Source organism: Acinonyx jubatus, chromosome B3, assembly GCF_027475565.1.
Source record: "Acinonyx jubatus isolate Ajub_Pintada_27869175 chromosome B3, VMU_Ajub_asm_v1.0, whole genome shotgun sequence".
NCBI lineage: Eukaryota > Metazoa > Chordata > Mammalia > Carnivora > Felidae > Acinonyx > Acinonyx jubatus.
This window is the reverse complement of record NC_069386.1, coordinates 4,359,199-4,385,041: the sequence shown is the minus strand read 5'-3', so window position 1 is coordinate 4,385,041 and position 25,843 is coordinate 4,359,199. Positions and strand designations below refer to the sequence as shown.

Below are 25,843 nucleotides of genomic sequence, written 5' to 3'. Positions count from 1 at the left end.
GTGGGCAGACAGACGTTTGGCTTTACTAGTAGTCACATAAATGAAAATGAGAATGATCTGTTATATTTTATTTACCAAATCTGCAAAAATTGGAAAAAGAATGTTAAAACCGAGTAGGGCTTCTCACAGATCCATTTCCTCCAAACTTGTTATATCAGAGGTGAGAACTTACTTCTCATTAAAACAAATTCTTAATAACAAATTTATTGGTGTATAATTCACAACACCATTTGATTTTTATATTTCAAAACACGAAAGCTAATTTTTATTGGCTAAGCTGCTTCGTCTTGTTTAGTGATATTTTATTAATACCAGGAACAACGTCAAAGCATTGCTCTTGTTAATTTCCTTACTGTTATCTTTGCACTTTATGAACAAGTAGGCAGTTGCTTTCATTTTTTCATCATCTTCTGAGGCATATAAGAGAACTAAATTGAGAGCAACCTAAATGTAATCATGGGGGCATTTGTTGAATAAATTATGGTATAACTTGAAACAGAATAGTGCAGTTTGTTTTCAGCTAAAGAAGTCCCTTTAACATTTCTTGTAAGGCTGATTTAGTGGTGATGAACTTCTTTAGCTTTTTGCTTATCTGGAAAACTCTTTGTGTCTCCAACTATTCTGAATGATAGCCTTGCCAGGTAGAGTATTTTCGGGTGCAGGTTTTTCCCTTTTAGCAGTTTGAATATGTCTGGCCTGCAAAGTTTCTGCAAAAAATCTGCTGACCTTTAAGCTGAAAAGAAATGGCACTAATTAACAAGAAAACACACGAAAGTAAAAATGTTACTGGAAAAGGTAAACATACAGTAAAAGTAGCAGATTAATCACTTCTAAAGCTAGTATGAAGCTCAAAAGACAAAAGTAGTAAAATTAAGTTACAATAATTAAGGGATATATAAAATAAAACAGTGTAAAACCTGACATCAAAAACAAAATGGAGGGGTTAGTAAAAATGTATTTTTGGAATATGTTCAAATTTAAGTTGCTGTCAACTTAGAATAGCTGTTAAATACATAGGACAATATATGTGAATCCTCAGAGTAACCACAAAGCAAATCGTAGAGCAAATACACAAAAGAAAATGAGAAAGAAATCTAAGCATAACATAAAGTTCTCAAACCAGAAAGAAAGAGAAAGAGAAGAAAGGAACAGAGAGGAACTACAAAAACATCCAGAAAACAGTTAACAAAATGGCAGTAAGTACATACCTATCAGTAATTACTTTGAATGTAAATAGACTAAATTCTCTGATCAAAAGACATTGTGCTTGAATTAAAAATTAATTGAAGGGTGTCTGGGTGGCTCAGTTGGTTAAACATCCGACTCTTAGTTTCAGCTCGGGTCATGATCTGTGGTTTGTGAGTTTGAGCCCCACATGGGGCTCCGGGCTGACAGCGCAGAGTCTGCTTGGGATTCTCTCTCTGCCCCTCCCCCACTCGTGTGTGCTCGTTCTCTCTCTCTCTCTCTCTCTCGCTCTCAAACTTAAAAAAAATTTTAATAAAATAAAAATAAAAACATTAAAAATTTTTAAAAAGACTCATCTGTGTGCCTGCCTATGAGAGACTCACGTCAGAAGTAAGGGCACACACAGAATGAAAGGGGAGAGATTGGAAAAGATATAAGCTGGAAACAAAAAGCTGTTGTAACTACACTCATATGAGACAAAATAGACTTTAAAATAAAGCCTGTAATGAAAAAGAAGGGCATTACCTAATGATAAAGAGGTCAACCAAGCAAGAAGATAAAACACTTATAAATATATATGCATCCAACATAGAAACACCAAAGTATATAAAGCAAATATTAACAGATGTAAAGGGAGAAATTGACAATATAATTATAGTAGGGGGCTTTAACACCCCACTTAAATCAGTGGATAGATCATTCACACAGAGAACACAATAAGGAAATGTTGGCTTTGAACAATACTTTAGACCAGATGAAGTTAATAGGTACACACAGAACGTTTGATCCAAAAAACAGGCAAGATACACATTCTTCTCAAGTGCACATGCAGCATTCTCCAGGATAGAGCATGTTAGGCCACAAAAGAAGTCTCAATACTTTCAACAGGATTGAAATCATAGCAAGCGTCTTTTCCAACTACATACAGTGGTATGAAACCAGAAATCAATTACAAGAGGAAAACTGGAAAAACCACAAAAATGTAGAGAATAAAACAACATGTTACTGAACAGCCAGTGGGCCATCAGAAATCAAAGGAGGAATTTTTTAAAATGCTCAGGAACAAATGAAAAAAGAAATACAACGTACCAAAATCTGTGGGATGCGCAAAAGTGGTTCTAAGAGGAAAGTTCATAACAATACAAGCCTACCTCAAGAAACAAGAAAAATCGCAAACAATAACCTTCCATCTAAAGGAACGAGAAGAACAACAAACAAAGCTCAACGTTAGTAGAAGGAAGGAAATAATAATCAGGGCAGAATAAATAAATAGAGATTTTAAGAACTCAGTGAAACTAATAGCTGGTTCACTGAAAAGATAAAACTGACAAACATTTAGCTAGACTCACCAAGAAAGAGAGGGCTCAAATAAATAAAATCAGAGATGAAAGGAGAACTTACAACAGACACCACAGAAACACAAACAATTATAAGAGACAACTGTGTATAGTTATATGTCAACAAATTGGAAGAAATTGATAAATTCCTAGAAGCATTAAATCTTTCAAGACTGAATCACGAAGACAGAGAAAATCTAAATAAACCAATTACTAGTAAGGAGATTGAATCAGTAATAAAAAGCTTCCCAACAACAAAAGTCCAGGGCCAGATGGCTTCACTGGTGAAATCAACCACAAATTCAAAGAACAATTAACACCAGTCCTTCTCAAACTCTTCCAAAAACAAACAAACAAACAAACAAAAAAAAAAACAGAAGAGGAGGGAAGTTTTCCAGACCCAGTTTATGAGGCCAGCATTACCAAAACCAGACAAGGATGCCACAAAATAGTAAAATGACAGGCCAGTATTCCTGATGAACATAGATGCAAAAATCTTCAACAAAATATTAGCAAACTGAATTCAGTACATTAAAAGGATCATTGGCATTTGTTCTGGGATATAAGGATGGTTCAACAGCTGGAAATCAATCAACATGGTATATACCACATTAACCAAGTGAAAGCTACAAATCCTATGATCATCTCAATAGATGTAGAAAAAGCATCTGACAAAGTACAACATCGATTCATGATAAAAACTCTCCACAAAGTGGGTATGGGGAAACATACTTTAGTGTAAGAAAGATAACAGATGACAAACTCGCAGATAACGCCATACTCAGTAGTGAAAAGCTGAAAGCTTTTCTTCTAAGATCAGGAGCAGGACGAGAACGCCCCACCCCCTCTTTTATTTAATATAGTATTAGACGTTCTAGCCAGAGCATTTAGGCAGAAAAAGAAATAAAAGGCATCCGAATTGGAAGGGAAAAGGTAAAACTGTCACTGTTTGCACATAAAATGATACTATATGTAGAAAATCCTAAAAATGCCACCAAAGAGCAATTAGAACTAATAAGTGATTCAGTAAAGTTACAGGATGCAAAATTAATATACAAAAATCCATTGCATTTCTATACACTAACAAAGAACTATCAGAAAGAAAAATAGTCCCATTTATAATTATATCAGAAAGAATAAAATACCTAGGGATAAATTTGACCAAGGAGATGAAAAACCTGTGCACTGCAAACTATTAAGACATTGATAAAAGAAATTGGAGATGACACAAATAAATGGAAAAATATACCATGCTCATGGGTTGGAATAATTAATATTGTTAAAAAGCCCATACTACCCAGAGCAGTCTGCAAATTCAGGGTAGTCCCTATCAAAATTCCGATGGCATTTTTCACAGAACTAGACCAAATAATCCTAAAAGCTTATGTGAAAGCTCAAAAGACTGAATGGCCAAAGCAATCTTGAGAAAGAAAGCTGGAGGTATCACGCTTCCTGATTTCAAATGATACTGCATACCTACAGTAATCAAAACAGTATGGTACTGGAATGAAACCAGACACAGGGTCTGTGGAATAGAATAGAGATCCCAGAAATAAACCCATGTTCATCTGGTCAGTTAATCAACAAAAGAGGCTAGAATATACAGTAGGGAAAGTAAAGTTTTTAAAACAGTGGTAGGAAAACTGGACAGCTAAATGCACAAGAATGAAACTGGGCCACTGTCTCAACCATATGCAAAAATTAACTCGAAATGCATTAAAGACTTGAATGTGAGACCTGAAACCATAAAATTCATAGAAGAAAACATAGGTGGCAACCTCCTTGACATTGGTTTCAGTGAGTTTTTTCTTTCTCTTCTTTTTCTTTTTCTTTTTTTTTTTTTTGTGGGGGGAGGGGGCCCTCAAACTCCAAAGGCAAGGGCAAAAAAAAGCAAAAATAAACAAATGAGACTACATCAAACTTAAAAAGCTTCTGCACAGAGAAGGAAACCATCAACAAAGTGAAAAGTCAACCTACTGAATGGGAGATACTTTCTAATCATCTATCCAATAAGAGTTAATATCCAAAATGTATAAAGAATTCATACTAACTAACTTAAAAAAAAACTGATTAAGAATTGGTCAGAGGATCATAAGAGACATTTTGTTCAAAGAAAACAGACGGCCAATAGGCACATGAGAAGGTGGTCAAGATCACTAACCCTCAATGAAATGCAAAACCATAATGAAATGTCACCTCACACCTGTCAAAATGGCTTGTTATCAGTGTGAGGTGAGAGACTAGTAAAGAATGGGTTTAAACTTAGGTGACCATCAGCTTAATATAGAGTGCTATATGTATAAGATGCTATATGTAAACCCAATGGTAACCACAAACAAAAAACCAGTACAAATCAAAAATAGATATGCAAAAAATAAAGAGAAAGGAATCAAAGTATATCACTAAAGAAAGCAAACTGTGAAAGACGAGAGAGAAGAAAGGAGCAGAGAGCTTCAAAAACAACCTTGAAACAAGTAACAAAATGGCAATAAATCCATAATTATTTTGAATGTAAATGGACTAAATGCTCCAATGAAAAGACAGGGTGACAGAATGGATAAAAAAGCAAGACCCATCCGTATACTGCACACAAGAGACTCTGTTCATACCTAAAGACACCTGCAGATTGAAAGCAAAGGAATAGAAAAGCATTTACCTTAAGAGACTCTTAAAAACTGAGACTAAACTGAGGGTTGATGGGGGGTGGGAGGGAGGGGAGGATGGGTGATGGGCATTGAGGAGGGCACCTGTTGGGATGAGCACTGGGTGTTGTATGGAAACCAATTTGACAATAAATTTCATATTAAAAATTTTTTTTAAATAAATTTAAAATAAATAATTTAAAGTAAAAAAAACATTTATCATGCACATGGAAGTGAAAAGAAAGCCAGTGGCAATACTTACATTGGACGAAATAGACTTTAAAACAGAGATTGTAACAAGAACACAGAAGAAGACATAAAGGGGAAAATCCAACAAGAAGAAAGAATGATTGTAAATATTTATGCACCCAACATAGGAGCACCCAAATACATAAAGAAGTTAATAACAAACATAAAGGAAGTAGTTGATAGTATTACAGTAATGGTAGGGGCCTTTACTACCCCACTCACATTAATGGACAACTCATCTAAACAAAATCAACAAGGAAACAAACTTTGGATGAGACACTGGACCAGATGAATTTAGTAGAGATACTCAGAACATGCCCTCCTAAAACAGCAGAATACACATGCTCTTTCAAGTGCATATGTAACATATTCAGCCTAGAATAGATCACATATTTGGCCACAAATCAAGTGTCAACAAATTCAAAAAGATGAAAGTCATACCATGCATCTTTTTCCCACCACAGCACTATGAAACTGGAAATCAACCATAAGAGAAAATCTGGAAGAATACAAATACATGGACATTCAATAACATGCTATTCATACAATGAATGGGTCAACTAAAAAATCAAAGAGGAAATTAAAAAATGCATGGAGACAAATGAAAATGAAAACACAATGGTCCAAAATCTTTGGGTTCTAAAAGGGAAGTCTATAGCAATACAGGCTTACCTCAAGAAGCAAGAAAAATCTCAAATTAACCTAACCTTACACGTGAAGGAGCTACGAAAAAAAAAGAAAAAGAACAAACAAAACCCCAAAACAGCAGAAGGAAGGAAATAATAAAGATTAGAGCAGAAATAAACAAAATAGAAACTTCAAAAAAAAAAAAAAAAAACTAGGAGAGCAGATCAATGAAACCAGAAGCTGGTTCTTTGAAAAGATCAACAAAATTGATAAACATTTAGCCTGACTTATCAAAAACAAACAAACAAAAAAAAAACCAAAACAAAACACAGAGGACTCAAACAAACAAAATCAGAAATGAAAGAAGAAAAAGAAAAAAAAAACGAAGAGGGCATCTGGGTGCCTCAGTTGGTTAAGTGGCTGACTCTTGATTTCAGCTCAGGTCATGATCTCACCATTTGCAAGATCGAGCCCCATGTAAGGCTCTGCACTGACAGCATGGCGCCTGCTTGGGATTCTGTCTTTGCCCCTCTCTCTGCCTCTGCCCTGCTCATGCATTATCTCTCTCTCTCTCTCTAAATAACTTTTTTTTTCGTTTTAAGTGAAGAAAGAGGAGGGGCACCTGGGTGCTCAGTTAGTTAAGTGTCTCACTTAGGCTCAGGTCAGGATCTCGCAGTTTGTGTGATTCAAGCCCTGCGTCGGGCTCCATGCTGACAGCTCAGAGCCTGGAGCCTGCTTTGGATTCTGTGTGCCCCTCTCTCTCTGCCCTTCCCCCCCCAAAGATAAACATTTAAAAAAATTGAAGAGGAGAGGGGTGCCTGGGTGGTTCGGTCAGTTAAGCGTCCAACTTTGGCTCAGGTCATGATCTTGCAGATCATGAGTTCCAGCCCCGTGTCAGGCTCTGTGCTGACAGCTCAGAGCCTAGAGCCTGCTTTAGATTCTGTGTCTCCCTCTGTCTCTGCCCCTCCCCTGTTCATGCTTTGCGTGTGTGTGTGTCTCTCTCTCTGTCTCTCTCTCAAAAATAAATAAAAACTTAAAAATTTTTTATTTTACAATGAAGAGGAGAAATAACAACCAACACAAATACAAAGCACTATAAGAGAGTATGAAATATTATATGCCAACAAATTGGACAACCTAGAAGAGATAGACAAATTATTAGACACGTGTAGCCTCCCAGAACTGGACCAGGAGAATTAGAAAATTTGAGTAGACAGATTAGCAGTAACATTGAATCACTAGTCAAAAAACCCCCAACAAACAGAAAATCTAGGACCAAACGGCTTCACAGGTAAATTCTATGAAAACGGTGAATGCCTATTCTTCTCAAACTATTCCAAAAAATAGAAGAGAAAGGAAAGCTTCCAGATTCATTCTCTGCGCCCAGCGTTACCCTGATGCCAAAACTAAAGACACCACAAAAAAACAAAAGAAAACAAAACAAAAAACTATTAAGACAATATCTCGGTGAACATAGATGTAAAAACTCTGAACAATATGTTAGCAAACAAAATCCAACAATACATTAAAAAAAATCATTTACCACGACCAAGTGGGATTTATCTTGAGTTGCAAGGGTGGTTCAGTCTTCACAAATGCATCAATCTGATACATCATCACATCAGCAAGGGAAGGGATAAAAACCATATGGTCATTTCAGTAGATGCGGAAAAAGCATTTGCCAACATCCCTTTGTGATTAAAAAAAAAAAAAACCTCCACAAATTATGTTTAGAGGGAACATACGTCAACATAATAAAGGCCATATATGAAGAAGCACAGCTAACTTCATACTCAGTAGTGAAGGACTGAGAGCTTTTCTCCTAAGATCAGGAAGAAGACAAGGATGTCTGCTCTTAATCACTTTTATTACTGGAAGCCGTAGCCACAGCAGTCAGACAACAAAAAGAAATAAAGGCATCCACATTGGTAAGAAGGAAGTAGGATTTTCAACTACTTGCAGATGACATGATACTATATATAGAAAACCCTTGAGACTCTACCAAAAAACTACTAGAACTAATAAATGAATTCCGTAAGGTCACAGGATACAAAATCAATGTAAAAAAAATCCATTCCATTTCTATACACTAATAATGAAGTAGTCGAAAGAGAAATTAAGAAAAGAGTTGCATTTATAATTGCACCAAAAAGAATTAAATACCTAGGAACAAACTTAACCAAGGGGTGATAGACCTATATTGAATTTTAAAACATGGATGAAAGAAATTGAAGATGGCACAAATGGAAAGATATTCCATGCTCACAGATTGGAAGATCATATATTGTTAAAATATTCATACCATCCAAAGCTGTCTACAGATTTAATGCCATCCCTATCAAAATGCCAACAGCATTTTCACAGAAGATCTAGAACAAACAATCTTAAAATTTGTATGGAATCACAAAAGACCCCAAAAAGCCAAAGCAGTCTTGAAAAAGAATAAAACCGGAGGTATCACAATCCCGGATAACAGGATACGCTACGGAACTGTAGTAAGCAAAACAGTGTGGTACTCGCACAAAAATAGACCTCTAGATCAGTGCAACAGAATATAGAGCCCAGAAATAAACCTATCCTTATATGGTCAGCTAATCTACAACAAAGGGGGCAAGAATACACACTGATGAAAAGACAGTCACCTCAACACCAAAAGAAAAACACATACTTTAAAAATGGGCAGAAGACATGAACAGACATTTCTCCAAAGAAGACCTACAGGGGTGCCTGGGTGGCTCAATCGGTTGAGTGTCCAACTTCAGCTCAGGTCGTAATCATGCAGTTCATGAGTTCAAGCCCCACGTCGGGCTCTATGCTGTCAGCTCAGAGCCTGGAGCCTGCTTTGGATTCTGTGTCTCCCTCTCTCTTTGCCCCTCCCCTGTGCTTACTCTCTCTCTCTCAAAAATAAACATGAAAAAAAAATTTTTTTAAACAAAGAAGATCTACAGATGGCCAACAGACACCTGAAAAGATGTGCAACATCACTCATCAGCAGGGAAATGCAAATCAAAACCACAATGTGGTATCACCTCACGCCTGTCAGAATGGCCAAAATAAAAAAAACACAGGAAACGACAAGTGTTGGCGAGGACGTGGAAAAAAAGGAACCCTCGTGCACTGTTGCTGGGAATGCAAACTGGTGTAGCCACTCTGGAAAACAGTATGGAGGTTCCTCAGAAAACTGAAAATAGAATTACCCTACGGCCCAATAATTCCACTACTGAGTATTGACCCAAAGAGTACAAAAATACTAATTAGAAAAGATATATACACTTCTGTGTTTCCTGCAGCATAATTTACAGTAGCCAAATCATGGAAGCCACTCCAGTGTCCATAGATAGGTAAATGGATAAAGATGTGGTAGCTGAGGAGGCAGCTATATCGTATGAATTTTGTATGGTGACAGATGATAACTAGACTTGCCCTGGTGATCAGTTTGCAATGGATACAAAGGTCGAATCACTATTTTACATGTGAAGCTAGCAGAATATTATATGTAAATTACACTTCAGTTTGAAAAGACTGAATTATTTCCTGGTAGCTCTATAAAGATTATATTGTGATATGAGTAGGCAATCAAAGATTATGTTGCCAAATATATAGGGAAGATGTCCTACAGACATGGATCAGGTGGTTTGTTAATAGAAATACAGCCAACCCTTGAACAACATGGGTTTGAACTGCACGGGTTCACTTATGTAGAGATTCTTTTTTCAAGAAACACAGTACTAGAAATGTATTTTCTCTTCCTTATGATCTTTTTATTTTTATTTTTTAAGTTGATTCTGAGAGAGAGAAAGAGAATCCCAAGCAGGCTCCACACTGCCAGTATGGAGCCCATTGCAGGGCTCGAACTAACGAACTGCGAGATCATGACCTGAGCTGAAATCTAGAGTCAGATGCTTAGCTGACTGAGCCACCCAGGCTCCCTTTTTTAATGATTTTTTAATAGCATTTTCTTTTCTGTAGCTTACCTTATTGTGAGGACACAGTGGATAATACATATAACATATAAAATCTGTGTTAATTGACTGGTTGTATTATCGGTAAGGCTTCTGGTCTATAGTAGGCTGTTAGTACTTAAGTTTCTGGGGAGTCAAAAGTTACGTGCAGATTTTTGACTCGACGGGGTCAGTGCCCCTAACCCCTGCCTTGTGCACGGGTTAACGGCATGGTTATTTTTCTGGATATTAGGATGATTTTCCTGTTTATCATCTTTTTAAGTTTGTAAGTTGCTGTTATTTCTTCATTCCAAATACATATTCTTTTTTACATAAAAAAGGTAAAATAAAATAATAGCTACAAATGGTTGACTGCCCCCTTTCTGCCAGGCTCTATGCAGGATTCTGGACCCTTCAGATGGGGAGGAGGGAGACTCAGGAGGTTCAGTCACACACCCAGGGTCCTGGAGCTGGTGAACGGCTGCGATCCAACCCTGGCGTGTATTCCACTCTGGTCCACTGGTCCGCACGTTGGAAGGAAAGCTCCAGTTGGGCATAGTTGTGGTCAGGTAGCAGGGTTGCTGACGTGTTTATTTTTTCTTTTGCTTTTCAATATTTCCCCTTTTTTTTTTCTTGGGTTAGTACTTGTTACTTTTATAATCAGATGAAAAACACATTTAAATAAGTTAACGCAGTAACGCAAGATTGTGTTGCATTTTGTGGTATTTACATTAATCAGTGTTTGTTTTTTTTCCTACCCATAAAGGGCTTGTAACTCAATATTCACTGCACTGGAGAAAAGTCAAGAAGCAGTTGAAATTACAAGTGAAGACCGCGTTATACAGGTTAGTTATTTTGGAAGGTCATTTTTCTGAATTTCTGGTTTTGTTTGCTCTTATTTTAGGATTGAACCCCTCAGGTATGATTTTTTTTTTTCTTTTTGAAGTTCAAGAGACCAAGTTTTCCTTAGAGGATTATCAGAACAAAATGTATAAAATGTGTAGTTTAAACTAAGCTCCCTGTAGACAAGAAAAGATACTAATGATTACTTTGGGTGCTAGAAAATATTCTAGCACATTTGCATTTATTACTTTTCACCTTTTTGTTTGTTTGTTTGTTTGTTTATTTGTTTAGCAAGAGGAGACTTTTATCCAGAGGGATTACCCCCGGGGGTTGGGGTGGGGGGTGTGGAGAGGAGGCTCTGACCGCAAGGTCTGCAGGTTCTTGCCTTTCTCCCTGGTCTTGAAGATAGTTTACACCTTTAGAAATTTACTAGAAACTACTCAGAATTTCCAGAACAACCTAGTAGTCGCTGAACAAATGACCCGTTATTAGCAAAGTGGATTCATAAAAGCGGCTTAAGGTAACAAGACTTGCACTTTTTAGATAACAAGAGAGGGGTCGTGCCGAGGAAACGCTCCCTTTGTCTGAGAATCAGCTCCACCTTGATGTTGATTCTGATTCTGAGCACTCCTGCTCCTCACTTTCCTCTCACTTGTGACTTTCTCTGTAAAGAGCTGCTGATCCTGACTTTCAGGAGTTGGTGCCCTGAGAGGCAGCCTGGGCCAGTGGCTGTGGGTACAAGCTGGTGTCAGACAGGCCTGGGTTGCATTCAGCTCGGCCCTTTCATAGCTGAGCATTGTTGGGCAAGTTATTTAATCTCTCTGAATGTGGTCTCTTAGCTGTACAGATGGGAATAATTGTCTTTTAAAGTTTATTTATTTGGGGGCGGGGGGAGGGCAGAGAGAGAGGGAGAGAGAGAGAATCCTAAGCAGGCTCCGTGCTGTCAGTGCAGAGCCAGACACAGGGCTTTATCTCACTATTCATGAGATCATGACCTGAGCTGAAATCAAGAGCTGGACACTTAAGCAACTGAGCCACCAGGCGCCCCAGGCAGGAATAATATTAACATTCACAATATTAACTATTGCCTTTTGTAAGGATGTTCTAAGGACTAAGTGGGTTAATGTGTGTGAAATGCATACTATAGTGTCTAGCAAGGAAAACAAACCTGAAGCAGCATCAGTTACTGCTTTATCATCATTATTTTATTATTATTATTATTATTATTATTATTATTACTATTACTGTTATTAGCACGTGCTCAACTTTCCTGTACATTTTATCCTAGTCTTGTAATCTTCTTTGAAATTTAGCCATACAGCCTTATATCTGTAAATACTTCGCAGTTCATAGCCTGTTTTGATTATTCACGTGTATCACGAGAGTGGCAAGATAGATGTTCTGTTCCCATTACACAGATACGCAGACTGAGACTTAGAGGGGTCAGGGGACTCGGCAGAGGAGGGTCTGAGTGCTTCAGACTTCAGTCTGGTGCTTTGTCCTACTGTGTCATCATCCCCAAAAGCCTTTTGTAGCAACCCGGGCCCGTCTCCATGCGGCTTCTTTCCTCTGTTGGTGTTCGAGTGGGATCAGGCCATCTCTCCTGGGGGCCTTGGGGGCCACGGCAGAAAGTGCAGCCAGGTGTCCCTGGAGCAGCGGCTTCTCTGGACTCCAGGGATCACCTGGGGGTGTGCTCTTTGGGCTTTAGAACTGTGGTGGGGAGCTCCAGGTTCTTGAGCTTTCTAGGAGGGAAACAAGCCGGCTTGGGGTGAATACCCTTGATTGCCCTCTTTTCAAATTCTCTTCTAATCTGGGTGATGTTGTTTCTTTTGTCTCCCCCCAGTATGCAAATCCTGCGTTTGAAACAACCATGGGCTATCAAGCAGGCGAACTAATAGGCAAGGAGTTAGCAGAAGTGCCTGTAAATGAAAAAAAGGCTGAGTTGCTCGATACCATAAATTCATGCATCAGGATAGGCAAGGTAAGTGAGGGCTCCGGCCCTTGTTCACTCTCGCATCACAGAGAGGACAGGAAGGAGACTTGGTGCTCACTGAGCGTTGCACACGCCGGGGAATCGGAGTCCTACCCCGCGCAGAAGCCCGAGGAAGTGCTGCTGGCGTCATCCCCATTTTTCCCATTTTGCGGAAGAGGAAACTGAGGCCAAGAAAGGGTAGAGTGTGATTAGCTGTTACACAGAAAAATTTTAATTGGCACTGAAAATTACTCTTTTCATCTTTATGATAAATAAATTGATCTTTCTAATCACTGATCTTCTGAGCGGTAGGTGTTGGCAAATGGCTCTGGGCAGAGGAGCGCGCCGGTGAGGTCCGTGGTCTTGGAGCACCTCTGAGCCCAACAAGTCTCTGGGCCTCCTGCTTTCATCCAGCCTTTTCTGGAACGCCTCCCGTGGGCAGGCACTCTGCTAGATTCAGGCATAGACAGAAGGGCACAACAGAGACTCCTTCGTAGAGAGCTCCTATTCCAAGGGTGCAAACGGGACAAGTCACATGATCTCAGTGCCAGGGGGGCAGACGGAAGGCAGGCCCAGTCTGAAGGGCGACTTCTCAGAGCCGTGGCTCCCACCAGCACCTCACGGTTCCTGGGTTTTTAGACAAGAGACGGGGTGTGCCCAGGAAATGCCGAGGCTGCTGCTTTTCCACAGTCTTTCCTGCCGGGCTCTCGTGAAGGTTTGGAAGTCGGGGAGACCGATCATCTGGTCACTCCGAACGCTTGAGATACCGGTGACCGGCTCTCTTGCCCGCTGCTCTGTGACATCCGGCCAGCGCCTGTCCCGTAGTCTAGCAGAGCACGTCACCGGGGCCCCGGAGACACCCTTGGTGGGTTCGTGTCCCTTGGCTCTCCCGCGGTGCTGAGCAAGGGGAGGACAAGGACAGGGCAGGCAGGGCCCAGTGACATGCCGTCTGGGGAATAACTAACAGGCACTTCCTGAATCCCGTTCCTTCAGCTGTTCTGTCAAGGATGATGATTTTCTTGCTGGAGAGAGTGGCAGGTCCTCCAGAAAGAACATGGAGGCCGAGGCAGGGAGTAGGCCTCGGATGCTCAGCACCCTGCCCAGGCTGACCCCGGCCCCCCCCGCCTTCGGTTGGAAGGGGCATCCTCAGAGGGTGGTGACCAAGCAGCAGTCCCAGAAGCCTTGGGAGGGCTTTCCACGGCCTCCCCAATCCTGGCATTTAGGCCCCATGCTGCCACTGGGTCAGCCGGCGGTTCTGTCATGCGGGCCAGCCGGGCGTGAGCCAGAGATGACGGCCTCGCGTGCCGCCATCTGGTAACCCGAACATGGGGGGCCCCCGCTCGTCGCCAAAGAGAGAGTGGAGGTGGGGACAGGGCCGTTAGCGGGCTAGAGCCGGGCCCTGGGATCTACCGAGATCCGTGTGAAGGGCATCTCGCCTCCTACGTAATGCTGTTGGCACCAGGTATGAGGGGCCTCAAGCTTGAACACCTGAGACCTGTTCTCTAAAACCTATTGTGAGCAGAGGATATGAAAGATTATCGTGTTATGACCCCAATACTGTTTTATTTCAGAAAGGAACACGGTTGTTTATTTTGTATGTTTCGGAGCTCCCGGGGAGAGCCGTTTGTCCTTCGTCAGTAACCTGCTGGTCCCTCGGCCAGCACTGCGACAGGACAGGCCGCTTAGCCGGGAAGGTTTTTGATGTGAAAGAAAACATGGCCTTTCTGATCGGGTCCCCTAGGGAGGGAGAAGGGCTTGCTGAGGAGTCGGCTGCCCTGGGTAACAGTGGTGCTGGGTTCAGTAGAGAGAGCTCAGACAGGCCCTGGGAACCAGAATGGGAACTTAGAAGTAGTTAGGTGACAGCGCTGGGGGCTTTGAAGGGTCACATTCCAGGTGTGCCCCTTAGGGATAGAGGAGAAATTGTGATGATGGTCAAAGGAGGAGTATTGCAAACACTACCCTCTGCAGACTCCCTCCACCCGTTGTTCTCAGCCAGCAGCCCCTCTTTGGGAGAGCACCTGCTGCTATTAGGTGACCTTGATTTTCAGCTTCCGTGCTCAGGCTTCCTTGCATCCCTGCACCTCCTTCCCGACTCCCCCCTTTTCCTCGTCCCCAGGACTCGTCTCGCAGGCTCTAGAGCCTACCGTCTCCTCTTCTCAGACACCTAAACCTTACACGGGTTCTTCTCCTTTAGAAACTGAATTTTCTTCCCTTGGAAGTTGTGTCTCGTGGGCACTGAGCAAATGTTGGCTGCTCGGGTGTCTGCCTGTAATAATGACGTGTGGCCACAGACCCCCCACTGGCTTTTCAGAACTTGGAGTTCCAGGTCCTCTGCTTTGTTCCGTCACTGGCTCCCTCAGTGCACGTTTCCTCCCGCGTTTACCAGGGTCCTTCATCCATGCTGTGCTCCTCAGAAAGCTTCTTGTTTGCTGAGGCACCTTTGCTACTCCACACGGATGTCCCACGCCTCCCGCTTTTAGCCCCAACCTCTTCTCCAGGGCCTCGTTCAACGTCCCACCATCACCTGTCTGACAGCGATGATTTCCTGTCGTCCCCTCCAGCCTCTGCTGCCTCTGCCGCCTCTGCCTGTTGGCCGTCCTCACACTTGCCCGGAAGCCCATTCCTGGCAGGCTTTGGGCTCCTCCCTACCCTCCGGCGTCAAGTCCATCACTCAGCCCTGACGTCTGTTAAACCCCTGCCTTGGAGAGTCCGCTGCCTGGGCCTGACCTTACGCAGGGTCTTCTCCCCAACCCTGGGTTGTGGTGGCTGAACCCAGTCAGGTCTCCCCAACCCGTGACCTCCACCTCCAGTCAGTGCACTCCCCACTCCCGAGTGATTAGTCTGATCACGTCACTCTGCCAGTGTAGAGGTCACATCCCTTGGCCTGGCTGCAAGCATTCTACAGTCTGACCTCGGCCTGCCTTTTCCATTCAGTGAACAGAAGCTCCAGTGTCCCTGGACTGTTTACCATGTGCAGACCCTGGGGACAGGACAGCGGATGACAGAGATTTCATTCTTAGACACCAGGCACCAAGAAGGGGCTGTCCTGATGGTCAGAGATGCCAGCTTGGCACTTAGCTTGCCCCCGAACAGAAGCGAGGTGTGGGCCCCAGTACCGTTCTGAGGGGGGCTCAGCCCGCAGAGAGAGGCCTGTGCAAAACCACCTGGGCCGGAACAGCCATTTACTAGTTGCCGTGTGTCAGGACCTCGTGCTTTTCCGGATTGAATCTTTGTAACCGCATTCTCAGGTCGTGCTTTGGTATTCTTGGGAACTAAAACTTGTGTATTTATGATAGATAATTGTTTCTGATAAGAAATACGATCTGTGATGAGTAACTGTTGTTTGTTTCTGTTGGCAACTGAAAAACTTACACGTGAAACTGTTCTCCTCCAAGCAGAACCTCTGCCCAAACCGGCCTGTTCCTTGGCCGGACTGTTCAGCTCTGGCCGAATTGGCTTCTTTTCCACCTTTGCTTGGTGCCCACGTCTTTTCAGACAGGAGAGAAAATCCTGCAGATGTATTTTAGAGTGTTGATTGATTGATGGATTGAATTGGTCTCCCATTTTTCTCCCTCTCTTTCTTATATAACAGCTCTATTGAGAGAATTATTCTCTAGTGAGAATAATTGAGAATTCACATACCGCACAATTCACCCACTTAAAGTCTACAATTCTGTGGTGTTTGGTCTGTTCACAGTTTTATAAATATCACCACAGTCAGCTTCCCATATTTCTCTTGATCGTGAGCTTCAGAAGTAAGTCTTGGACCCGTCTGCTGAAGCCCCCTTGGGGGATACGCGGGCTGTGGGTGAGGAGAACGCACTGTACCTTCCTGCCCAGGGACCCCTGTTTAGTCCTTGCCTGTTCTGGGCACTGGCCAGTCTCCCCTCAGAACTGTAGTGAGTAAGAGCCTCAGCTCCCTTCTGCTCTGGGCCAAGTAAGCCCTGAGCTGGGCTCTCAGGCTTTTATGTCAGTCCTTCCTTGGCGCCCACTGTTTTTAGAAATACGTTGAGAATCATCGGTAACCATCCTTCGCTTCTGTCTGAATGTCCTGGTTTCTGCTCAGTCCGCTTTCTCAGAGGAGCCTGAAAATGAGATTTTCCTTTTGGCATTTGCATGCAGGTTGCCATGCCGTAAGCATGGAAGATTCCAGAATTGACCCTGTGTGAGGGTCTGGGCAGGATATTGGAGCTAGGCCACCAAGGCTTCCCGCCTGGGTCAGCCCCAGGTCCCGGGGGATCTAGAAGGGCAGGAAGGTTATGGAACACCCTAGAAGTTCAGTGTCCCACAGTGGGTTTTAAGGATATTCATAGCTTGAGGACCTTGGTGACTCTTGGAGGGATTCCCAACCTCTTGGGCGGGAACAGAACCCCGCTCTACCTCAGGCTTGTCCTTGCCACCCCAGGGGTAGGGAGCCACCTATAGCCCCCGTTCTCTCACTGTGGTCACGGCACGTGTGCACCTCCTGTCCCAGGCTGCAGTTTTGTTCGAAAAGGATCCTGTATATTCTGTCTGCTCACTGGAGCACAGCTGGTGTAACTGTGGTCCCGGCTTTTAAAGTCTCACTGATGTGTTATACCTGAGCCCAGACCTGGCTGTTCCCCTCCCTGATCTCCATGGAGGGACTGTGGCCCTCACACAACGCCCCCGGGTCCTGAGGGTCTCCCCTCCCGAATGCAGGGGCAGAGGCTGCACCACTCCTCCCCTGCACAGGCAGGAGCTAGGACAGGAGGGACCCGTGTGGGGAAGCGAGCCGGCGCTCTTCAGTGATTAACTAGTGGGCCCAGGGCCTCTTGCTGGCAGCCGGCCGCCGACCTGTCACCACTCAGACTGTGGGGGGCTGGCATTTGTCAGCAGCCCCCGAGGAGACGGACTTGGGGCAAATGGCCAGGTTACCCAAAATCCTGTTTGGGGTTGGGGTAATTCTTTATCCTAATTGCTTTAGCCATGGTAAATGAACCCGAACCTGAGTGGAAGATGTTCTTGGGTTTATGCTCTGAACACACGGTGTAATGATGCTTATGTTCCATTTTTAGGAGTGGCAAGGAATTTACCATGCCAAAAAGAAAAATGGAGACAATGTACAACAGAACGTGAAGATAGTACCTGTCGTCGGACAGGGAGGGTGAGTGGAGACAGCATACTTCGGTCAGCACGCTCTGCTTGGCTTTATTGCAGGATTTGCTCTGAATACTTAAGTGAGTTAGGAACTGCATGCAGAAATTTAAAAGAAAGACTTGTAACAAAGATGTCATCCAAGAATGACGTTCTTCCAGGCCATCCCTTGTGGCTATGGCCTGGCCCTCCCGCTTGTGACCTGGAACCACCAGGTTCCAGACAGTCTTGCTTATGCTGCATGGACACAAAAGAGACTCCCGTATTTAAATCAGAATGTCACTTTATTAAGCTGTGTGTGAGGGACACTACCTGGTGGACTCCCTGTATTTAGAAGGTTTTTATCTCAGTTGATAGCCTGTGTATTATTTCTGCCTAGGCCTATCAAATGAGATAAAAGTATTTAAAACACTGCCCTTTATAGAAATTCTCACGTAAAACAGATGTGACTGCAGATGGCAAAGTGTTGTCTAGCAGGAGCCCGAAAACGCCCTGTGGTTTGTCTCAGAGTTTATCTTAAATAGGAAGAACACCGGGAAATGATGAATGTGAATTGCAGGACACCCCACGATGAAATATGCAACCATTAGAAATGACGATCATAGAAAATTAAACAGGGAAAATGCTTAAGATGAATGCAAAAATGAAAATGCAAAATCAGACCCAGTGCGTGATTTCTATCCTGAAAATAGAAGAAGGAGAGAAAAGAGCAGGAAGAGACGCGGCCGTGGCGGTCCCAGCAGCTGCTGCTGTGCCTCGAGCCCGGCCCTCCCTGGGCAGGCTCCCAGTGCCCGGTAGACGTCAGTTCATTGCCTCCTAAGCACGCGCTGTGGCGTCGGCACTCCATTTTACAAATGAGGAAACTTGAGGCTGGAGAGGTGGGGTTTCTGGCCCAGGGTCTGGCCGCCGGTGCTCGGCGGAGCGGGGCCACCGCGGTGACCACATGGCTCACGTGGTTGGTCACCAGGCTTGGCTGCCGGTTGGCGATGGCCTCAGGGAGGCGGGTCTGTGTGGGCTCTCTGTTCTGATTCTTTGCCTTTTTATGTCCTTTCCAAAGTTTATGCAATAATTATATAGGGATTTAATTATCCAGGGAAAAATGGAAGGCCCAGTAAATAAGTGAGGAGTCAAGTTTGCGACTTCCAGGATGAGCCCTGGGTGCTTTGTCTTAGTACCCCTCCCCCCCCCCCCCCCCAAGCTACATGTGGCCTTGGCCCTCAGCGTGGCCTGTGGCGCTGCCCTGAGTGACTGTGAGCACACTGTTTGTTAGAACCTGGGAAAGATCATTAATACAAAGGGCTGTGAAAATGAAAACATGCTAAGGAATTCAAGGCTTTCCGTTGGTTACCAGTCCATTTTTTAAAACATGGGTGTTTTTATTCTGTGTTGTGATGATTTGGAGGAGCTGTGTTGTTTTTACTAGAGAGTCAACTTCTTGTCTACAGAGACACCAGAGGACGTGTGTAGACTCTGGGGTGCTTCTTGGTGGCCTTGGCCACAAACAATAGACGTGCTCTGCTCCAGGCATTTTGTGTATTGTGAAAGAGAGAGGCTCTTTCATGATGAAAATTAGCTACATATCCATCAGAACAGAGAGCCAGGAGAGAAATAATGCCTTGTTTTCTACTTGCAGAAAAATTAGACACTATGTGTCCATTATCAGAGTGTGCAATGGCAACAATAAGGTACGTAAGGGGAGCCCTGGGGCCCCCAGGTGTACCCCGGCAAGACTTCCTGCTCCTATAAGTAGACAATCAGAACTAATGGTTTTTACGTTCATTTCTAGGCCGAGAAAAGAACTGAAAGTGTTCAGTCTGACCCTCACACAGGTATGCTGCTCCGCGTTCGTTTTTCGGGGCCGTCAAGCTTTTGAAAAAAAGAGAAACAGACCCTTACTCTCTCTGGTGCCTCGTGCGCAGGAGGGACTGCTTCCCTAGTGCCGTGGCGGTGTTTCTCTCCCTCCCTCTCCCAGGCAGGGACCCGAGCGCCGGTGGGAGTTCTGACGGGTGTCGTGGGGTGGGGAGAGAACCCGCGTCCAACGCGTGAACTTCTGTGAAGATGTGTTGCGGGGAGAGAACTGGTCACCTCCGGTGCATGAACTTACGTGAAGATGCGTTGAGTGAACTGTGGTTTCTTGGCCTCATCTGTGCTCTAGGAGGCAACAGTGTTGGGTGTCAGGCTACAGCCCTGAGCGGGGATGTCTTCATCGGACAGTAGTCCCCTCCAGCCTGTAGGGAGGTAGCTGGACCCCGTCAGACTTGGCTCACCCCATATCTGTCCCCTGTCACACCTTGGACCCCACCCGCTCAGGACCACATCTGTTAGCGCACACGTTTCCCCCTGGCCTGGAATTGCCTGTTTCCTCTCAGCGTGTGCCGTGGCCTCACCACGCCCACTGTCTACTCTGGCCACCCTGGGTGAAGCCACAGGCTCTCCAGCAACCCCACCTGGGTGCTGGACCGCAGCCTGCCGTGCCGGGTGGTTGCCCAGCCAGTAGGAGCCTCCAGGGAGAAGACTCTGTCTTCCGTCCCACCAGCTGTTGCTGAGGTGGTTCCTGCAGTGCCAGGACAGACAGACATACCCAGAACATACATACACACATACATTCATTCATTCATTCGCTCATTCATTCCAGGTGTTTTTCTGAGTGTGTACTGTGCCCACAGCCCTGTGCTAAGTGCTTGAATTAGTGTATGTAATTGAACCCTTGCAGTGACCCAGGGGGTAGACACTTTGTGGATGAAGTTCCCTTTTCACAGGTAGGGAAACTGGAGGGCTAACTGATTTGCCCAAGGGTAACCCACGTAGGACACGGTAGAGCTAGCCTGGAATCCGGCTGGCCAGCTCTGGAGGTCTCCAGCACAGACTCGGACAACTCTGCGGCCGCGCCAGGAGCGGTCAGGGCTTTCCCTGGAGAGGAAGAGAGACCAGCTGATGGCCAGGGGAACAGCAACGAGAAGGGAAAGGACCAGCGGTGCCATGGTGGCCCAGAGGAGGAGGGGAGAGTTCCAGACAGGGAGACGTGGATTGAAGAAGGAGAGGGGTGTGGAAGGAAAAGCGTTCCAGAAATATAGACAGTCGTAGAGGAGGGAAAGGTCGGAACATGTTCAAGGGAAAACAGGACTAAATTTTGACTGGTCAGTGTGGAAGGGCAGTTGGGATCACAAAGGGTCCCTGGGTACCAGGTAGGAGATTCGGATTTTTGTCTGTAGGTAGTGGGGACTGAGGACTTTAAGCGGGGGAGTAGCGTGATGATTTCTGTTGAGTACCGGAGCCCTTGTTCCTGTGTTCTGCAAAGAGGTTGGGACAGATGTAACCTTGCTGGCCAGCAAAGCATTTGCAAGTAACCCAGGTGTGGAACTGACGAGGCGGAGCCCCGGGGTCGTAAGGGTTACGGAGGACAAATGGCAGGGAAGGAGCCGGGGAGAAGATTCCCGGAGACCTACCTAAACCGGGCTCGGGGGGAACAGGAAGCTGGGTGGTGGGTGTTACTGCGGCCAGGGGAGGGGAGAGGAAAGCGTTGGATCACAGTCAGAGCTGACAGTGCAGAGGTCAGGGAGGGGAGTACGGAGCCAGAGGTGGGGAGAGACCTCGGCTCTTACATCCAAGAACGTGCTTGTGACCTGTAGACGTGCGGGGTCCGGAGGGTGGTGGGGGCAGAAGCCGGACTACAGGGCTGGAGGGGTCAGGATGGAGCCGGCGAACGCAGGCCCCCCAGGACATTGACCCTTACGTTGCAAGGTCACGGAGTGCTGTTACTTGGATATTTTTTTTTCTTTCGGAAGAGCCCTGTGAGGTAGGCCTGGCTGTCGCCAACACCCCTTTATTACAGAGAGAGACACTAAGCTCGGAAGGGGTAAATGCTACCTCGGAGTTGGCGGCCAGGAAGCAGCAGGGCGGGGACTGGCAGGGGGACTCAGTGACCTGGTCCTAGGTGTCGGGCAAGGGCAGAGCCTCCCAGACTGCTCTTGTGCCGGGCCGTTCTGTCTCGGCACCTGATTGGTGCCCGCTTTGGAGTCTTCCCCATCTCACCCGGAGGAGCTGGCTCTCTGGTCTCCTCCCGCCCCCCAGCAGCGTAACCACTTTTATGTCCACAAGACTCTACCGACCACGGTCTTGCCCTGGGAAGGGAGGGAAGCGGTCACGGGCCACGGACCAGCCAGGACCCTTGGTTACACACGGCACTGTCATTTCTGAAGCAGAAAAGGAGTGTAGTGGAAGGAAATAGGGTGGCTCACAGAATGGACGAAAAAGCTTAAGAATTGATCTGAGACAAACAGGAAGGTGGGTGACCGTCCCCACTGTCGAAGGCGTGCCCTAGGAGCGGTGTGCCGGGGACACCGAGGCTCTGCCGACGTCCTGGCATGATGTCGCCGTCACCACGGGCACAGTGGCTTCCTCACAGCTGTGCTTCACTGCCGCACCTGTGGTCTTTCATACCCGGCTGGAAGCACATGATACCGTGTGTCACCGAAGACACCACAGGTGTCATCTGTCCAGTTTGTAAACCTTGAGTCGGTCTGGAGTCAGCTCTGAGCCAGCTTTCGGCACAGAAATGAACATGGAGTTCACTGAAGGGGGGAAGGAAGCAGTAATTTGAACAGACTCTACTCTGTAGTGCCACAGTGGGGGAGAACGGGCGTCACTTGCCAGCAGTGATGACACGAGGGCTGAGCTGGTCTCTGGAGAGAGGGCGGGGTCAGCCCCAGGACAGGAAGAACATTCCTGCGGGGATGAGCAGTGTGCATAAAGCCGTTGAGACAGGTGATGCCGGGTCAGGCCTGCTTGGATTTCCTCCTGCAAGCAGAGGGGGCAGGAGTCTGTCCTTAAAGAAGTAAATGAAAAGGGACCCCTTCCGGGAAAGACAGTCATGGTGATGGTACGGAGAAAAGACTCCAGGCAAAGAGTCACTTGGTATAATCAGTAGGACTTGGGAGCAGCACCATGTGAGGGATGAAGGGAAGACACTTGAGAATGTCACCAAGATTTCTAGCTTGGCCACTGGATGGCACAGATGAAAATAGTAAGTGCGGGAGAAAGAGCAGGTTTGTGCAGGGAGAGGACAGCAAGTTTAGATTTGAACTTGGTCCATCTAGGGTGCCTGGAATGGTCCAGTGGAGATGTCTGGGGCCGTATGGAGAGGCCAGAGTCGTGGGCCTGGGCAGCTCTCCTGACGAGAGGAGGTGAGGCGGGAAGGAGAGGCGCTGAGGGTGGGGGCCCAACACCAGCAGACACGGAGGGCACGCGTAGGGAAGCAGGATGTGGAAGTCCTTTGTGCAACCAGAATTCAGCCATCGTGTGCCAGGCGGCATGTGTCTTTGCTTATGAGAGGCCTGCACTCTGTTCCCTGGTGGGGGGCTGGGTAGCTCACAGGACAAGATGGGCGGGAAAGGCCTCACCAGGAACGGGCCATGTTCCAGGTCGGGCAGCGTATTTTACAGGTATTCTCCTGAGCTGTGCGGTTGGGGCCACTGGTACGGGCCTAGCAGACCCTGCGAGGCCCTGGAGTGCTAGTCTGGGTCTGCAGGAAGCCGGCTTTCTCAGTTGGAGGAGGTAGAGACACCACAGAGGAGGAGGGCTGACAAGCAGCTTGTTGACCAGGCTCTTGGGAGGTCGGTGGTCCCAGGGCAGAGCAGGCAGTCCACAAATGCTCGAACTGTTGAGAATGCCGAGAAAGTTCTCTGAAAGTCCGCCGCGCTCCCAGCAGCGACCTGTAAGCAAGTCGTGCAAGACACCCAGTTCTCAGCTTCCCTGTAACCAAAATGGAGCTTACAGGGCGCCGGGGGGCTCAGTCAGTTGAGCGTCCGACTTCGGCTCAGGTCACGATCTCGCGGTTCGTGAGTTCGAGCCCCGCGTCGGGCTCTGTGCTGACAGCTCGGAGCCTGGAGCCTGCTTCGGATTCTGTGTCTCCCTCTCTCTCTGCCCTTCCCCCACCCACGCTCAGTCTCTGTCTCTCTCTCTCTCTCTCTCTCAAAGATAAATAAACGTTAAAATTTTTTTTTAAATGGAGCTCATGCTGACAGCACAGCATTAATGTGGCAGTGGAGGCACATTTGTGGGTGCCGAACAGTTCCCACTCTCACTGCTTCTCCGGGGTTCCCTGGATTTACCCAGCAAGGCAAGGAAATGCTGCTCGTTTTTCTCTACTAAAACTATGGGGCTGTGTGGGAGGATCACACTTTATGGAACAGGACACCAAGAGCACAGAGCAGAAGTCACAGGTGGTGCGGGATGCGAGCCCCGGGCGGTCAAGGCCTGTGCAGCCTGCTGTCCGTTACCAGGCCGGGTGCCTCGGAGCTCTCCTGTTTGTGGTGAGGGCTCCGCGGGGTGAGGGCCTGGCTCATGCTCCTTAGGGCTTGCAGTCTGCCTGAGATGTGAACCCCGCATTCACCCCCCGACAATCCCCGAGTCTGCTTCTGAGAGCCGACCAGCGGGAGCGGCACCCCAGCAGGTGCAGGCTGTTGGAGATGGGTCTCGAATGGGAACCAGGAAGATCCAGTATTTACACGGCGATAAAGTGACTTTAAAACCTTCAGTACAAACGGAAGCCTGTGCTTTTCCTGCCACTTTTGCCCCGACCCAGTCCTTGGTGACACGCGCTGCATTTTGCTTCCGGACAGCTGTACTCTGGTCTGTAAGCAAGCGGCTTCCTCCTCCTGGAGATGGCCCCCTCCTCTCCTTGGCTGCATCTGCTAAACTTAACTCATCTGCTGTCTGCCTGTCTCCCGGAGGAGACCTGCCTTATCCGTCTTCATATCCCTAATGCCTGGCGTAGGGCCCAGTACATGGGAGGCGCCCAGAGAGTGTCTGTTGAGTGGCTCCAGGGGAGAAGAATGCAGGAGTGACCTTGTAAGTTCACAGCCGTCATACCGGGTCTGTGTGTGGCGGGCGGGGGGCAGGGGGGAGGGCGATCCGACTTGAGGGAGTGAGCATCCAGAGAGGATACAGTGTCGTGTGGGAAGCGGGAGGGGCAGGCGTGCTGACAGCCACGTGGGGTCACGGCAGGTGAGGCGAGAGGCAGACTGTGGCAAGTGGCCTGTCCTTGGCTGCCAGCCAGTTACTTGCTCCCCGTGGTGCTGCAGGGTTTCAAGCAAGGGAGCCGTGGAAGCAGAGCATTGTGTGAGGCGGTACTTTCACCCACGCTCAGGGATTTGCAGGTGTCTGTTGAGGGTCTGTTAATGGCTGGGCAGTGCTGGTCCCCCAGGAAAAAGACAGGAAGGCTGTTCCTGCGCTCGTGTCCTCCAGAGCCGGTGAGGAAGGTAGACGGTAAAGTAGGTGGTTACTGGCGATGTTGGGGGTGCAAGGAGGCATTAGAAGAACATTCACCGAGGTTATGGTACCTGAACCGCATGTTCGGAGAGTATCGAGAGTTAACCAGGTGAAGAAGGCAGCATGGGAGGGGTAGGTTCCCAAGTGGAGGTGAGCAGTCCGTGCCAAGGCGTAGAAGGTTGTGAGGTGAACTAGCACGTCACAAATAGGTGGTCGTGGCTGGAAAGAGGAGATCCAGCTATCCTAGACTCTGGGTGCCACACCGGGGAGTTTAAATCGTGTCCTAAAAATAGTGATGAACCATTGAATTGTCGTAATTGGGAGAGTGATCTGTTTTAGGAGGATCACCTGGCTGCCTACGGAGAATGGGATGAAGGGGACAAGGTTGGGGATAAGGTTGGGGACCGTGGGACCAGTGTGAGAGGCTGTCATTCTGTCATTATAATCCAGAGGAGGATGGCACGTGTCTAGCTAGGACAGGGACAGAGCAGGGGTAGATTAAAGAGGTATTTAGGAGATAAAATCTGTAGATTTAGCTGACTAGTTGAGGGAGAGGTACGGAGAAGTCACGTAGGACTTGTTTCAAACTTCAGTGGATATGGGGGAGACCATGAGTTGACTGGAAGTTCCTGAGGGGTGTCCAGCTAGAGGTGGCCAGTGGCC

General features: G+C 46.4%; 1 protein-coding gene across 3 annotated transcripts in view; it reads left to right on the top strand.

Moving 5' to 3' along the window:
• Positions 1 to 25,843, top strand: part of PDE8A (phosphodiesterase 8A) — a 152,716-nt gene that overhangs the window by 90,444 nt on the left and 36,429 nt on the right. For all 3 annotated transcript variants that reach the window (XM_027068164.2, XM_027068163.2, XM_053223500.1), the window contains exons 7-11: positions 10,748 to 10,826; positions 12,668 to 12,805; positions 17,833 to 17,921; positions 19,545 to 19,596; positions 19,698 to 19,740. In XM_027068164.2, coding sequence (XP_026923965.1) covers positions 10,748 to 10,826; positions 12,668 to 12,805; positions 17,833 to 17,921; positions 19,545 to 19,596; positions 19,698 to 19,740 — 401 coding nt within the window. The remainder of the gene's footprint in view (positions 1 to 10,747; positions 10,827 to 12,667; positions 12,806 to 17,832; positions 17,922 to 19,544; positions 19,597 to 19,697; positions 19,741 to 25,843) is intronic.